Source organism: Cyclospora cayetanensis, unplaced genomic scaffold (genome assembly GCF_002999335.1).
Source record: "Cyclospora cayetanensis isolate NF1_C8 unplaced genomic scaffold, CcayRef3 CcayRef3_contig_45, whole genome shotgun sequence".
NCBI classification, from domain to species: domain Eukaryota; phylum Apicomplexa; class Conoidasida; order Eucoccidiorida; family Eimeriidae; genus Cyclospora; species Cyclospora cayetanensis.
Window position 1 is genome coordinate 38,092 of NW_020312425.1, and position 14,766 is coordinate 52,857.

The 14,766-nt window shown below is 51.8% G+C and overlaps 4 protein-coding genes across 4 annotated transcripts; 1 reads left to right on the top strand and 3 right to left on the bottom strand.

The window, feature by feature from the left end:
* Positions 1 to 704: 704 nt before the first annotated feature.
* On the bottom strand, positions 705 to 1,560 carry LOC34619237. Its single transcript, XM_026334565.1, has 2 exons — positions 998 to 1,560; positions 705 to 771 (listed from the first exon to the last, which is right to left on the bottom strand). The coding sequence occupies exons 1-2, from the start codon at positions 1,558 to 1,560 to the stop codon at positions 705 to 707; spliced, it is 630 nt and encodes a 209-aa protein (XP_026190350.1).
* Positions 1,561 to 2,126: 566 nt separating this feature from the next.
* LOC34619236 lies at positions 2,127 to 3,068 on the top strand. Its single transcript, XM_026334566.1, has one exon. It carries the CDS (start codon positions 2,127 to 2,129, stop codon positions 3,066 to 3,068), a length of 942 nt encoding a protein of 313 aa, XP_026190351.1.
* Positions 3,069 to 3,518: 450 nt separating this feature from the next.
* Positions 3,519 to 9,968, bottom strand: LOC34619235 (elongation factor 4). Its single transcript, XM_026334567.1, has 13 exons — positions 9,916 to 9,968; positions 8,128 to 8,444; positions 7,538 to 7,642; positions 7,072 to 7,229; positions 6,741 to 6,852; positions 6,448 to 6,596; positions 6,126 to 6,248; positions 5,897 to 6,023; positions 5,514 to 5,682; positions 5,184 to 5,325; positions 4,513 to 4,753; positions 4,107 to 4,207; positions 3,519 to 3,788 (listed from the first exon to the last, which is right to left on the bottom strand). Exons 1-13 carry the CDS (start codon positions 9,966 to 9,968, stop codon positions 3,519 to 3,521), a joined length of 2,067 nt encoding a protein of 688 aa, XP_026190352.1.
* A 601-nt stretch (positions 9,969 to 10,569) lies between these two features.
* On the bottom strand, positions 10,570 to 11,889 carry LOC34619234 (cilia- and flagella-associated protein 20). Its single transcript, XM_022732537.1, has 4 exons — positions 11,840 to 11,889; positions 11,462 to 11,654; positions 11,078 to 11,158; positions 10,570 to 10,815 (listed from the first exon to the last, which is right to left on the bottom strand). Exons 1-4 carry the CDS (start codon positions 11,887 to 11,889, stop codon positions 10,570 to 10,572), a joined length of 570 nt encoding a protein of 189 aa, XP_022592533.1.
* Between the last annotated feature and the right edge of the window lie 2,877 nt (positions 11,890 to 14,766).

Genomic DNA, 14,766 nt, shown 5'->3' on the forward strand with positions numbered 1-14,766 from the left:
CCCAGGCACAATGAGCTTGACCGTATTCAAACGTACATGACTGCGTCTTTGCATCTTGTCTGAAGCAAACGCCTGTCGCCTGGCAGGGACGTCGCATCGTTGCATGTAAGGGAAGGGTGTTTGTGCCTGAGGGTCCATGTGCTCCACCGCCACCCTCACTGGTACACGCACGACTAGTATCCTGATCATCAAATAGGCTCGGAGCATTCTAGGTCTCCTACAGAATACTAGAAACCCCATGAGCGCCTCTCGACCTAATGCGAGATCACACGATCAAAACCCTGTCTCATGTCCCTTCAGTTCCGTTGTTTGGCAGTATATTATGAGGCCCCTGCCGCGCCCTTACTGTGCTTTACTACGCCCATAATTTAGAACTTGGTAGCTGCTTTCAAGTGCGCCTTGCAATTGGCTTCCTTTGTTGGAACAGACTCGCCACCGCAAGCAGACACCTAAGGACGCACATGCAAGGCTTGAAACTGAAGCGCTTTGCGAAAGGTCCGTGCCCCTCTAGGGTCGCTCCCAATGAGCACCAAGAACGGCGCGCAAAGGCGCACCTTCCCTTATAAATAATTGAGCTGTTTGGAGCCTGCGGGCTTTTACTCTTGGGGAGCTTATTTACATGGACTTGGTCACTCTGAATACAACGCCTCAGCAGTACCACTACCTATTCGAGGGTAGTGCAGTCTTTAATAATCTCAAAAGCCTCATGCGGCTGCAGCCAACCAGAGCGACGCTCGTCCGCCTTTCACAGGGCTTCCACTGAAAGACATTCTACAAAAAAACAGGCCTCGCGCGGTGGGGTTGAGACGCTGGATTGCGCGCTGCCTGAGGCTGTTTGAAAGACGACACGCAAGTATATACCAACCGCCCTTGTAACTAAGGCGCAGAGATAAATGCATGCGTTTCTTCCCCGCCCCTCTAGGAAAGCAGCCTTGTTGTCGCAAATGCTGCTGTTACTGTTGCTGCACAGAGTCCTGCTGCGAAGTGTCAATTCAGCAGGCTGGCATTGGGCCTTCTGGGGCATAGCAGTGCGTGCAGCGAAGACGATGCCCTGACAAGCGTAAGAAAACAGGGCGATCTACTATGCTTGTTGCTACCGCCTGCATTAGGAACGTGAATTTCGCAGACATTAGCGGCAGCAAGGATGAGAGTAGGTGCAGACGCGGCGTCTGTTTTCAGTGTGGCAAGTGAGAGTCGCGCGTCGTAACCGAGGACTCTAAAAGGCAACAAAGCAGCACCCACTAGCCCTGCGTGCTGCAGCAAAGCAGCGGTGAGACTGCAAGTTACTGCTGCTGCATCCAGTTGTAATGTTGTGTGCTGGTGTTGCCCTTCCTCCCGCTTCTGGTGCTGCTGCCCTTGCTGCTGCTTCTGCGGCGGATGCTGTTGAGGCAACAGGTGGACGTGAAGCAGCAGGTACACTGTCGAGAGGCTCCCTGTTATCCGGGGCAGTGAGCAACTCAAAGGCGGCTTGTCTGACCGGTCGCATACATTGGCTCTTCCTGCAGCTGCTGCAATGGTGGAATGGGGCGCTAAAGCCTCCTCAGCAGTAGGCAGCTCCATCGCTATGAAATGAAGATGGTCTTCTTTGCCAAAAGCTAATCCCCAAATCAGATCTTTTCACAACATTCCTAAGAAAAACCCACTATGCCTCTGCTGTTTTCATCGAAGCCACCAGTGCCGCTGGTGCTGCCAGTCCCATTCTAGATGAACTTGCTGCGTGTACTGCTAAGCTTGCGTCAGCTGTAGCATCTGAGGCTCCACTCAACTAATACATTTCACTAGTGGCTGTTCCTGGTGCTGCTGCAACAGGCGAAGCCGGAGGACCTGGTCCTCTCCTTGTTGACACTTGATCCTGCCGTTGCCCTCACGTCCTACCAAAAGAAACAAAGGAAACACGTATTTCAGGTGTTGAGCAACAATATATTGGGTTCTCAGCTTCAAAACTATTGCCGTAGAAGGCAGCCCCATGGGGTGCTCGTGGGGACCAACGTCGAGCTCCTAGGGCCCCCCATGCTAGGGTTTCAGAGAGGCCCATTACCAGGTGTTGTCTATTGACAACCGGGATGGTACTATTTCTTAGAATTAGCCTAAAGTGTAATATATGATCTTGCATCGTTACTCAGGGAATGTACGCGTTGCTGATCCCGCCGGGTGGCCTTGCGCTCAACGATTGTTCCCCATCAGGGAAACCCTCCACAACGGTATCGGCAGCAGCAGGTACCACGGATGCCACTTCTTTGGGATTCCACACAGTGGCAGAAAAGGCACGTGGAGCCGCTGCCAATTCAGGTTCAGAAGTACCTGCTGCAACATCAGCCCCTGCCGCACTAGGGAAAGGAGAAGCAGTTCCAGCTGGAGCTTCCCCAGCACAAAGACGGCTCAACTTTTTATTGCAGGCGTCTGTACATCTCACTACAAAGTGTCCTTCGCTTTCGCGCGTTCTCCAGCAGCAGCTTTGGGAAGTATCACGGCGGCACGTGCTGCGGCTGCATGCATCTGTCAAGCACAGCTGTTGCAACAGCTGCTTCTCACTGCTGCTACCGCAGAATGCCAGCGTCAGAGAGTGTCTTCGGGGTCGCGGCTACAGAGAGGGGAGCCGCATCACTGCCGGTGATGCCAGCAACAGCGGCGATACTACGAGCGGAAATTCGAAAGCCAGCGACGACAACAATTGCTGCGGCTCTAAGGGATGCACTAACGCAGAGAACATACAAAAATACGAAGTAAGGGCTGCAAAGAGACAGTCTCCAGAGGGCTCGACGTTCGATGCGGCAGACCCGAGCACACATTGCAGTAGCCGCAAGCATTGCGAGAGCGGTGTATGCAGCAGTGAGAAAGGCGATGCCTGTGGTAGTGATTTGTCACCGCGCTCCTGCAACGTCGCTAGTTGCCGTAATTGCATTCAAAGGCCAAAACGCCGGAAGCAAAGACGCAGTGGGCGGCGTCGCGTACCGGCGGAAAAAGTCTCACAGCAACAGCAGCATCAAGGTCGCCAGCGCCACAGTGAGCTGCAGCCCTTGATGGAAGTTCAGTGTAGAATATGCGGCTATATCTCTCGGCGTCCATGAAATTTGCACTCTGCCAACGCATTGTCCGTTTGTTATATTTTGCAGACGAACGGACATGTATAGAGTGTCTAACAAATGCTCGTAACGAGGAGAATTACTAGAGTGTACACACAACTAGACACTGGTTATTTTAAGGCTCTATACTCTCATAGATGGTGTTTCTGCAAGAGCTGCAATTCGGGTGCACCCGTAGGTGGACTGCGGAGTGAGTATTAGCGTATGTACTACATATAGCATCAGCCGAGTTAGGTTTTTCATCGTTGGGGCAGCTCTAGGAGACAGTAATGGAATCCTCTCTTCCTCTGCTTCTGGCGAGAAAGTCGAAACGGCATCCTTGCTTTCTCACTCTCTCAATAGGCTGCACGCTTTCCCTCCGTGCTACGGTGTGGAAACAAGTGATGAGGACAGTCGCCACGCCTACGGCGCCGTGCGTGTGGACGTGCGTTTAAATTAGTCTCTGAGCTTAAGGAGCCCCAAAAATGCTGAGGAGGGGATCTGCACATTTCCGATGGCCTTCATTCTTTTCTTCCCCTCCTTTTGCTTGTTAAGCAGCTTCAGCTTGCGTGTGACGTCTCCCCCGTAGCACTTAGCCGTCACATCTTTTCTTAGGGCTCGAATGCGCGACTTTGCCACCACTCGGCCATCCACTGCCCCTTGCACTGCTATTTCGAACTGCTGAGGCGGAATCAAGTCTGCGAGGCGTTCTGTAAAACGGGTGGCCTGAACGCACACATTCAATGCCCATGCGCTCGAATATCTGTACCCACTGCAACAAACACAGCTCTGTGGCCCGCGTGCAGCTGCAGGTGCCTGCGCTTGCGCAGTCCGGGCTGCTCGAGCGAAAAAGCCAACGTGTTGCCAATCTGGAGGAGACTGCTGTCTGTACATGCGTCTCGGCGAGTTAAAAAGCCTATAAGCGGATTTGCTTCCCCTACTTCTTGGCCATGTAACAGATATCCCTCTCCTCGAAGCGTAGCTCACGAGAGCCCCCTTTGTGTTTGATGCTTAGGGCCAAAGGATAAAGTGGGGGAGGCGCACCAGTGTTCTGGCTTGAGATTGGTGAGCGATTAGTCCCAACGCATCAACAGGCTGTCCATTCACGAGGAAAGAAACAACCGAAACGCGCGCCGGTTCGTAGCCTGCGCAACCATTCAAGCTCTTGACAAGCAGCGCTTGTGAGGTCCCTCTCAGTTGAGTGCTTGCACACTTTCAGTGCGCAGAATCTCAAAAGCCACACCAATGCATGCCGTAAATCCAATACCGCCAAGAAATTATCCACGCACAAGGATGCAAAGCGCAGAGATGCTGGTGGCTATACATTCACCCCAAATACACTCCCGTGCCGTGCAGTATCCGTTGTTATGTGGCCAGCGATATGCATTTCCTAGCGAACAATACCTCTGCTGAAGCAACAGCAAGAGAGCAGGGCTTTGAAGGTGCTTGCCTGCGTCCTCCACATCATAGGTACCCGTCCCGCTGGTGGCACTCTGAAGTTTGTCTGAAAAGTCGACGAGAATTTCGGCGAGGGGTACTCTGTAAACTAAACGGATGGTGGCAGATCTCGTGTCCTGCTGTCCTTTGGGTTGCTGTTGGACGTGATACTCGAGCCGTTCGCCACGGCGAGCGAACACTAGCCGATCAACAGCTGCCATTGACACCATCGGCGTCACTACCGTCACACGCGCCTGGGGAACCCAAACAACGCATACTTAACCCGAGGAAATAAGTGCACAGGCCTATATATATATGTACATATGGGCAGCCAGCTTTCCGTGGACGGCCAGACACAGAAGAGCCCCAAGCCAAGTTCCTACAGCTGTTGAGACGAGCAGCCTGACGATATGCTTTCGGGATTAAGGCGGTGCTCCGTCCGTTATTGAGTGAGACATATCAAGGCACAGAGAGGACACTACGTATCGAAGCGTTATTCGCCAAGCAATACAGACGTAGGCTTAAGGACGACGGTGGTATCCGAGGGAGGGAGGCATTTTGGAGGCCTCGTGAAGCAAATGAGATGAATGGGTATGGCCAGCACAGAGCAAGCAGCAAGCTGAAAGGGATAGAAGCGGCTTCAAACAGGATCTGACGAGGAGATCACTCCCTTCGATAACACACCAAGGGCTCAAGGACGTCATGCCGCCCCTTCGGCAGCTGAGATGGATTCTCAATGGGCAAGCGACTCCCGTCAGGAGACTCCAGCAAGAAAGTGACACTGGGAGAGGCAAGGACCGTCCGTTGCCCGAATTCTGCTTCAAGTCTGTAATACCCCACGCGCATGCAAATTCAAGACCCAGAGGCTCAAAAAGCACACTCTAATGATGATGGTTCTTATGAGCATTTCCGCTGCCCGATCTGCGTTGCACGTTGGCCAACACCTCCCCACCCTTGCCCCCACCCCGCAAAACGTCCTCGTTAGTATGGTCCTCAAGGATGTCTATGGCTCACCGCTGGTGGACAACCTCCATGTGCAGGGCTCCTAAGAAGCCACAGCGGAATCCATGACCAAGAGCCTGAGAAATTGATGGCTTCATCTCCACTGCCGCGTCAGTCAACACGAGCCTCTGCAGTGCCACCTTCAGTTTTTCGTATCCGCTGGGGTCTTCTGGATAGACGCCTGAGCACATGCAGCCAATTTCCTTACTCTCAAGCCACTTTGGCAAAGGCATAGACAAGCCTACTCAAGGGTGCGTGTTGGGAGCCGCGAGCAAACAGGGGCAGCGGAGAGAGGCTGTCATGCATGCCACACTCTCGCCGAAAGCTATGCACGCAGCACTGACGCCGTGAAACAGAGCAGCAAACATCTGAAGCAGTAGCTCGAAGGCGCATACCCGCATACACGAGACGCTTCGGGGGTTCAAACCCCGGCAGAGGCTCAGTGCGGGCCTGAGAGAGGCATAGGGTGTCTCCCACGTGGATATCTGCAGCCTTTTTGAGGTTGCTGCAGATATACCCAACCTGCAGAAATACGCCCAAGGCCAGTAGCAGTGAGCTCGCTAGTTCGTATCCTGGTTGTCGTGTCTTGCCTATTACATAGGACAACCCCCGTGGCGCCCTTACCTGGCCTGCCACAAGCCGATCCGTCTTGTGTCTTTCGGGAAGCATAAGCCCGACTTCTCGTATTTGCATCTGAAACTGAGACCTGATGGCCGTTACAGCGTCTCCAGCCTTTATCATTCCATCCTGAAGAGCGAAGAAGCATAGCAACACAAGGGTGTGCACGGCCGTGTATTTCAAGGGGTTGCCAAACTCCAACCCCTCGGCTCTGTCAGAGCCTCCACTAACCGCTACACAAGCAGTCCCGGCACGGCCACCAAAAGGCTTGAAATGCGCAGGGGTAATATCAGAGGCTCCAGGCCTCAGCAAAACTCGCAGTGCTCACGCGGACGACTGCCACCAACACTACACCCTTGGATGGGTCGTAGAAACTGTCGAACACAAGGGCCTTCAGGGGACCATCCTTCGACGCCTCCAAGCATGCTGAAGGCGGTGGAAGCTCCCTAACGATCGTATCCAGTAGCTCGTCAATGCCTGAATGCACGACCATAAGCCCTAAACGTTAAAGCTCTCGCTCCAACCCCTCTCTGGGATGCTGCATTTGAAAGGTACGTGCGTTTGTGTGCTTCCAAACGGTATCGCCAATGCACCTTGAAGATAGTGCCCTGATTATTGTACCTTGTCCAGTTTTTGCAGAGACTTCCAACACAGCCTCTGGAGAGGCTCCCACAAGGTCGCCCACCGTTTTCTTGAGCTCCTTGAGTTGTTCGGAGGATTCTATGAGGTCGACCTGAAGTAAAGGCACCGACACATATATGTATATATGCATGCATCTATACATGCACACGTACATATATATGCATACATATATATGCATACATACATCAGCATGCACGCCAAGGCCCCCATCACAAACAGACCAAGTTTCGTTCTCCACCATTAGACGGGACTCATGTGATTGTAATGCAAAATGCACAAGCATCCACAAACAAGGCCTGCGATGACTCGCCTTATTTAGAACCGGTATGATTGGAAGGCCTCTATCACGTGCTTTCTGGAGATGCGAAAACGTCTGCGCCTGTGGTCCCTGAGATGCATCGACGAGGAGAACGCAGCCGTCGCTGGCGCACAGGCTCCTCTTGACCTCAAAGGAGAAATCAGCGTGCCCTAGCCAGACAGGAGGAAGCAGCACACACACACACACACACAAACACGGCGGGAGTCCTGCATATGGCCAAGAAGGCATGCACAAGTGGCGCGAGCAGGTAACAGACTGTGCCTGCCAGGCTATATTTGTGTGTTGACGGGGGGAGCGAAGGGGAAAGGGGGGGGCACCGTCAGGCGGGGAGGCCTATGCGAAGGTGGAAACGACGTGTATGTGCATGGAGCGAAGGGCGAAACACGCAGCGCGTGAGTGGGAAGACAGAGTGCTCTTAGGAGGCCTGGACCTTTAGAGAAGCGCATATTCCGCTCACCCGGCGTATCGATCAGATTCAGAACATGGGAATCTCCAGAGCCCCGTCGAAACAATAAACTGCACGTGCGCGCCCTTATGGTGATTCCGCGGGTGCTCTCTACCTCTGCAACCGTCCAACACAGCTCAAATATACATCCGGCAACACCGTGCATCCCATCGCCTAGTGCAAACGCTTTGAGTTGCCTGAGCGGCCAAGGTACCTTTGCTTGTACCTGAGCCTCGCTAATTTTTGCAGGTCTCGTTGCCTACGTCATAATGGCAGCTGTACACTTCCACGGTATGCAAAACATGCAGGCAATAGGGCCTTGAGGCGCAAAGCCTCCAGATCGTGCATAGCGGAGATGTCCCTTCCCCCGAAATCACTATTCTGGTGGGCATTCAGTGTAGTACCCAAAGGCCCCAAAATGCACGATTTTATAGAGCTCTAGAAGGAGCGATACACGGAGACACCCCATATAATTTGCTGCCGACCCCGTGTGTTCCTGCACAGAGACGATTTATCGGTGAAACCTTTAACGGCCCCCTGTGCAGGTCTGCTCCTGCTATTGCTGCAGTTTCACATCCGTTTGTTTGTGTGTGCTGCCTTGCCTAGAGAGTCAAGGAACTGTGCCTTTGTACGGGGATCGATAGATCCCAGTCGCCGGAGGATCGCATCCGACACAGAGCTCTTCCCGTGGTCGACATGGGCAATGATGCTGAAGTTGCGGACTTGTGACACACTGCTGGCTTGTATCTCCTTGAGCCTCTCACTCGGAAGAAGTAGCACAATCTTGCTCGCGTGGGCGCTGCTGCTAGCGTTGTACGGACGCTCCCGTTCCGAGTCGGCAGGACCCCCGGAAGCAGCAGCAACAGGACAGCCTGCTGATCTCGTTCCGATCCAGCGCGCAGGGTCTAGTATCCAACGCCTGAAGCTGGTACTGGAGACGCCGCTGTACGGCAAATACTGACTTACGAGGCTGGCAGGAGGGCTGCCGTTGCTACGGAGCAGCACAGCGCTGCTTCCTTCGAAGGTTGAAGGGCCTTGTAGAGCCCCCACACTTGTAGCACTTTGCCTTGAGGAGAACACACTGAGGGGTTTGCAAATGTTCTGATATATCCCTTGTGGCAACCACCTTCGAGTGCAGGTGGTTTGGTGAGTTGGTAGTTCTGCAGAGCCACAGTATGCTGGGGGATGCGCGCACCGCGGAGCTGGGAAGCGAGGAGGGCATGAGACTAGCCCTGAATAAAAGGACGCTGCTCTGGGCATGTGGGAAAGGCGGAACTCTGCCTGAACAGAAAGCACCAGGAGGTGCTGCCGCTGGATCAGCAGCAACTGCGGTAGCAGCAGCAACGCAAAAAGTACAAGAAGATGTGCGGGCAGGTAGACCCCCATCCAGTTGCTGAGGAACCTTGAGACCTACACAGGACACCTGCCTAAGGCTTGGTACGCTCCTCGCTGAGCAGCATGAGCACATACAGCGTGTGTTGCCATTGAACTGAGGTATGGTAACGACAGAAGAGATCGACACCTACAAGCAACAGGAAGAACGAGCTAGGGAGATAATCGCCAATATGCATTTTTTACAAGCTCAATGCGAACACATAGAAAGGGTATGCCATTTTCAAGGGGGGCGGGGGCCCTAGAGTGCAAAAGGCAAAGAAGGGGCCCCCTCGTTGTGGGGCCCCCCAGGCCTCAGTCATGGCCACTCTGTCCGTCCTCAAGCGCGCCGCTTTCCTGTATATTCAATGCATTTTAGCATTATTTGCCATGGTCAACTAGCAGCTTTCTTCGCGCACCTACCGCAGCTCCTCCTTTTGTTGCCTCGAAGGTTGGACCCCTTGCACGTGTTTTACTTCACGATCACTGCGCAAGGTGCACTTAGAGTGACCAAGTAAGTGACATAATAAGTGAGACTTTTTGTGCACAGGGAGATGTGACTTTCCTAAACTATCATCCTGATACTAGACCAATTCTGTGTCTGTTTGTCCCCCACCCGTTTCATGAAAGCTGGGGCATCACTGCTACATACACCTTATCACTGCAAAGAAGCAACCCCTTTCTGTGTTCCGTGGGGCCACCCAATTCATGCCTTGTTTGTAAGCAAGGTTCTGCATCGAGAGTTTGCTAAAAGTGTCTAAACGGCCGCATCCTTCACACCGACCTCTGAAGGAATAACGCAGAATGCGAGCTGCTTAGGTTTGTGAGGGGGATTCGAAGCAACCAACGTGAGTTCCATGGGGCATTTACCTAAAAGTGTGATTCCTGTCTGCGGTTGCCACGGCGCCCGTTCTCAAGGAGTTTTTGAAAGCCTCAAATTGCCTCGGGGGAGGGAGTTTGAAGAATGCAAATTCTCAAGGCTCTACGGGCCCAATAAAAGCTGTAATCGAGGCACTTACCTTGGCGCGCAGTGCGTCACAGTAACAGTTTTGGGCTGCGTGGGGTGGATCATGCTCAATTACGCCTTTGGGGCAATGGCATTTGAGTACCCTGGATGTCAGCTGCTTAAGCTATGACTGCAAAAACCCGAGGGCGAAACGGCTAACTTGTTGCCGTCTATGGGATGTTTGGAGAGCACACTATTGCCGTTGGCCAAACCCAAGTGCCGCCGTGTATATTTGGCCTCATACATATAGAAAGCCTCCTTGGGAAAGGTGCTTACTCGGACAACATTGAAAGTATCCGTATTGTTGTACAGAAAAACGAAGCCTTAATACCCCTGAAGAGCATGGGTGTTTGATAACGACTACATCGCCAAACTGCTATCAGCAAAGAGGGGATACAGGGCAACACGGAGGCACAGACCAGCTTCCATCCAAACAAAAAGGCAGGAAGCCAAGCGGAAGGCTCTTGAAGGCCTTTAGACACACTGCGCGTACTGCTGCAGAAAAGGCCCATGACGTTGCAGCTGCACAAAGAGAATGAGAGAGACAAAAGTAACATGGACACACGGTCAAAGAGGAGCCTACATCCTTGGATCTGCAAAAGACCCTCAAATCAATAAACCCGCTGGTACACCTCCAGAACAGGTCCAAGTTCTGAAGCATGAGGAGTCACGACGTAATGTCCTCTATAGGCAGTCTGAGCTCCTCAGGAAGCTGGTCCTCTCTAAAGGGGTACTCTGCGAAGAATATTCTCTTTAGTCTGCAGTTTGCATGCACTTGAACTCGACTGGTTTGGACATAGTTGGTGCCGAATGCCTTCCGTGTTAAGTCGGCCAAATTGAGGTGTACGTAGACCCAACCGCAGTCCATCCGCAGAGGCATCGTGCAGAGGTACGGCTTAATTCGGGCCGTCTTCTGTGGCAAAGCACATTGCAATGAAGGCGTGGACGTTGAGGCCAAGCACTATCTAAGAGACGGCTTCTATGAGGCCTAATATCATTCCACGGTAAGGATTTAACCTGATGGTGAGAAGCAGTGGAAGAGACCACATGAGAGGCCGAAGGAAGCAGAGAGAGGGCTGGATCAGACATGGACGGCATGCAAAGCAGGTCCGTAGGTTCACTGTAATCAGGATGGCGTCAGGCATGTGTGAGGAAAACGCTGATAGAGTAATTACCTGGAAGTTGGACGCTCTGAATCTCCGCTTGACACCCTTGCTGTCAACGGTCTGCACTTCAAACGAAAAGAGTTTGTTTAGCTGCGGAGGCGCAACACCCACAAGCGGTCTCACAAAATCACTAACTGGTGTTTCACTGCACAATGCATGTTTGACACACATGGAACGGCACACCACTATGCTCCAAGCGTAGGCAATCAAACAAGTGAAAGTGAGATGCCTCAGCCAGTGTAGTCTGCACTTCCGGGTGTCGGCCCTTCCGTAGGGTCCTCCTGTAGAGAAGAATTTCAAAGGGTTTGTCTGGTTCCAATTGGTTCTTGGGGCTCAATGGACGCGACGCTACGTCCCACTATTCCATTGCTGCACCAAGCGGCATCATCTCACGTTTTTAACGAGGAGGACTATTACGGGCAAAGTGACTCCCAAGGCCTTCTCAGGGTCTGGGGGGCAGCAAATGTGGCAGGCGGGAACAGGGCCCCTCAGTTCAATGGCTGTGGTTCCCAATGCGTCGTCACGTTTTTTGGTAATGGAGGAACCCCCACCTTCCCTTCGCGCCCAAAGCTGCAGAGGGTGTGATCTGCACAACAGCAATGACAAGGAGGTCCTCGGAGCATCCTCAAGAGGAGAACAATGGGGCAGAGTACAAGTCTGCAAGGGCAACAGATACAGAATTAAAGCACGGCACGTGCACCCGAAGCGAGAGCATAGGTGCTGGGTGGGATAACGGCCAGCATCAAGTGGAACGCTGTTATCCTGACGTACCCCACGCTGTAAAGGATCGATATATACCCTGACTGAAAGGCCGGCAACATCCTCAGAACGTGGTTTTGTGAATCCCTCCTTCTTCGCGATTATGGCACGATTATACTTGCTGCCCTTTTACTCGTTACGTCTTCCTTCTGCTCTTTCGGTTATGCTGGTCTAATACCCCTGCGCCGTTATTTATCCATGCAGACAGCTGCTGGACACAGCGAGGGCTCTGCTGCTAGAGTGGGTGCTGTCGCTACTTGTTGAAGCTCTGCGTCTCCTCCGGCAGGGCAGAAGCAGCAGACAGACGCTGTCGGGTGTCGCCTCTGTTGCCATGTGAAGATATGGCTCATGGTGCAGGCTGCCCTTGGGAGTTGGTAGGAAGGCCAGTGTAACACCTGCAATCGGATAACCAGGAGGCTTGCGTCTAGAATGGCTACCGCCTTGCAGTGATATTTTCTCGACACCTTAGCGTGTACAGGCAGCGACAGCTTCATTATAGGTCTTGAAGAAGAAGTGCTCAAGGTGCGTTGCATGCACTTTGCTGGGGCTGTCGTTGCCTTTTCAGCTGCTTCTGATGCCGGAGCACTGCGGCATTTAGCTGCCTTAATCATCCAGTTTATGAGCCACTTAATTTGCAGCACGTTCAAGCATCAGAGTATTTTCGCCCCCTTTGACAGCCATTATGGAGCAAGACAGCCACAACGAAAATGTGCCGTACACCCGTGAAGGGTCACTGATGGAAGCTACCAGGGCCGCCCATTAATTGGGAAGCAAGCGTAGAGATTATTTGAGATTTTCAGAGCTGAGAGCTACTCTAAAGTAATGTAAGCGCGGTGTCTCCTGTAGACACAAAAGCATTGCCAACAAGGAAGGGACAGCGCTTCGATTCTGCACGAAATTCTGTCAGGGATTAACTTTAAAGGAAACACCTTTAGAGAACCAGATTCAAAATGAATAAGAGGCGGATGCTGCTAATGCCGGTTCAGGTGTGGCAATTTGGGTCTCACCGTAGTCTGTATTGCCTTAATGAGTGAAACACTCTGAAGCTGGCAAACGGATGTATCCATCAGCGGCCTCCGTAGGGTAGCACTTAGCTCCAAACTCGCTTCAAAATAAAAGGTTATTTAGTATTATCCTCAGGAAATTCCGGCGTCCTCTGTCAGCGCCCCTTAGAGCTTCCGGTGTGAATGCAGAAAAAGTGGGCCGCTCCATTTAAGGTCTCAGTAGCGCACACAGTTCAAATTTACTGGACAGTCAGTGAGCATTTTTCAAAAGATGTTAAGCCTCCTTCTACCCGCTTCCTTTAGAGTCCCCGGCAGCAAAGCAGAGGGCAGCTAGTGTCCATGCGACTGCTCCCGCTGAGCCTCCGAGCATTCACAGCTAGTTGCCCATAGAAGTTAGCGCACAGGCACACAGCCCTGAGTCTATTTATGTCGATCAAACAGTAGCCAGCAGTAACTAGTTTATACGAGCGAACAAACCCCTTAGTTATCTGTTTACTACACATCAGTAAGTATAAGTAGTGTAGTAGAAATGCTTTAGGTGCAGCTGGTCCCTCAATATAACCTCGTGAGTCAGTATATCCAGGAGAACACTTCAGTGTATTTATGTCTTAGGGGAATATTTTTTTGGCAATGGATCAATGTGGCTAGCCGCCATAAGCTCAATCTGCTCCCATATTACGGAAGAAGGTATCTCCTTCCGTTTCATCTCAGAACAGCTGCCGCGCAGTGGAGTGTGTATCCTCCGAGCGCCCTGCTTTTTGTTTGCACGAGCCAAGTAACTATATGCAATTGGGTGGGTATGCTTCCGCTGCCAACTTGCGCACCACTGTGCACGGAAGCTTTCCTATTTTCCCTTAAGTTGGAGCCTTGTCAAGCGAAAGGAAGAAGAGCGAAAATTTATTTTAATGGGCTGCTTGGTACCTTCCTGTTAGGTCATGGTGGTGCGTTTTCACCTATGAGTCTGCTTTCGAAAACCAGAGGAAGCGCGAAATTGTAAGCAGGAGCATTTGTCTTCCTATCATCGCGCAATTCTTCACAGGTATAACACCCCACTGCATAGGCTGAAAAATATGCTGCTGCTCTATCGAAGTGTAATGAGGGTCAGGCAATGAGGCTTTCTCCGCTTGCAGACCAGTTCTCATTCTTCTAAAATACTTGTTAGATACAAAACGAGAGTACTTTCACAAAATTTGCTACGACATTGTGCTTTGTCAAGGGGCAAAGCTGCTTGTGTAAGCACAGTAAATAAATGTCCCAAGAACGGCGATTCTCGAAAGTCTGAACTTTGGATTGTCTCATTGAGTCCATAACCCAAGAAAATTTAAATGCACTGAAAAAAGCAAAGTGGATTTTTTGTCTGAATAGGTCACGTAAAGCTCAGTAGTGCGAATAATACTCGAAGCGGTTTCTGCTCCCTTTTCGTGTGAGGGCTCAGGCAATGGCCCTCGTCTTTTAGCTGCATGTGACATCAACCCGTACGCCACATTTGAAAGTAAAATGCATTTTCATAATAGTTCCTTGTTTGCAGCCTTGTGTCCTTATAATTGAAATTTAGGGCCATGGGGCTGAAGTGACCTTTGGCTATTGCCATCCAACCGGGCACGGAATATTTTTCCTCAGTTTTCCTCACTTCGTCCCTTCTAATGATACACACACAGCTTTAGTACTTTAAAGCTATAGACGGGGGTCTAAGTGGTGTCGCTTACTCTTGACGACATCACAAGAACTCTACAGAGTACTGTCATTTTTTCCTGTGTCTTGTATACTCTTCTTAACTGCAATAGTTGGATACTGCTGGGTCTTATTCCTAATCGGATGGCTCCATACGCATTTACCCGCTTAGTAGATGGAGCTCGCAAACAAAAAGCGCCCCACTCCACCCATAGAGAACACTACTCTGCCGATGCATCGAAACGAAGAGCGGCGCAAACACTC

Excerpts from the sequence above, each read along its gene's own strand:
- LOC34619237 (XM_026334565.1), bottom strand. The coding sequence starts at position 1,560 with ATGGAGCTGCCTACTGCTGAGGAGGCTTTAGCGCCCCATTCCACCATT. Across the intron at positions 772-997 it reads AGAAGGCCCAATGCCAGCCT|AATGTCTTTCAGTGGAAGCC; the intron begins GCTGAATTGACA and ends GTTTTTTTGTAG.
- LOC34619236 (XM_026334566.1), top strand. The coding sequence starts at position 2,127 with ATGTACGCGTTGCTGATCCCGCCGGGTGGCCTTGCGCTCAACGATTGT.
- LOC34619235 (XM_026334567.1), bottom strand. The coding sequence starts at position 9,968 with ATGATCCACCCCACGCAGCCCAAAACTGTTACTGTGACGCACTGCGCG. Across the intron at positions 6,597-6,740 it reads CTCTGCAAAAACTGGACAAG|GCATTGACGAGCTACTGGAT; the intron begins GTACAATAATCA and ends TCGTGCATTCAG. Across the intron at positions 5,326-5,513 it reads ATGGAGGTTGTCCACCAGCG|ACTTGAAGCAGAATTCGGGC; the intron begins GTGAGCCATAGA and ends GGGGTATTACAG.
- LOC34619234 (XM_022732537.1), bottom strand. The coding sequence starts at position 11,889 with ATGTTGCCGGCCTTTCAGTCAGGGTATATATCGATCCTTTACAGCGTG. Across the intron at positions 11,655-11,839 it reads TCGATCCTTTACAGCGTGGG|ATCACACCCTCTGCAGCTTT; the intron begins GTACGTCAGGAT and ends GCTGTTGTGCAG. Across the intron at positions 10,816-11,077 it reads TCAGAGCGTCCAACTTCCAG|AAGACGGCCCGAATTAAGCC; the intron begins GTAATTACTCTA and ends GCTTTGCCACAG.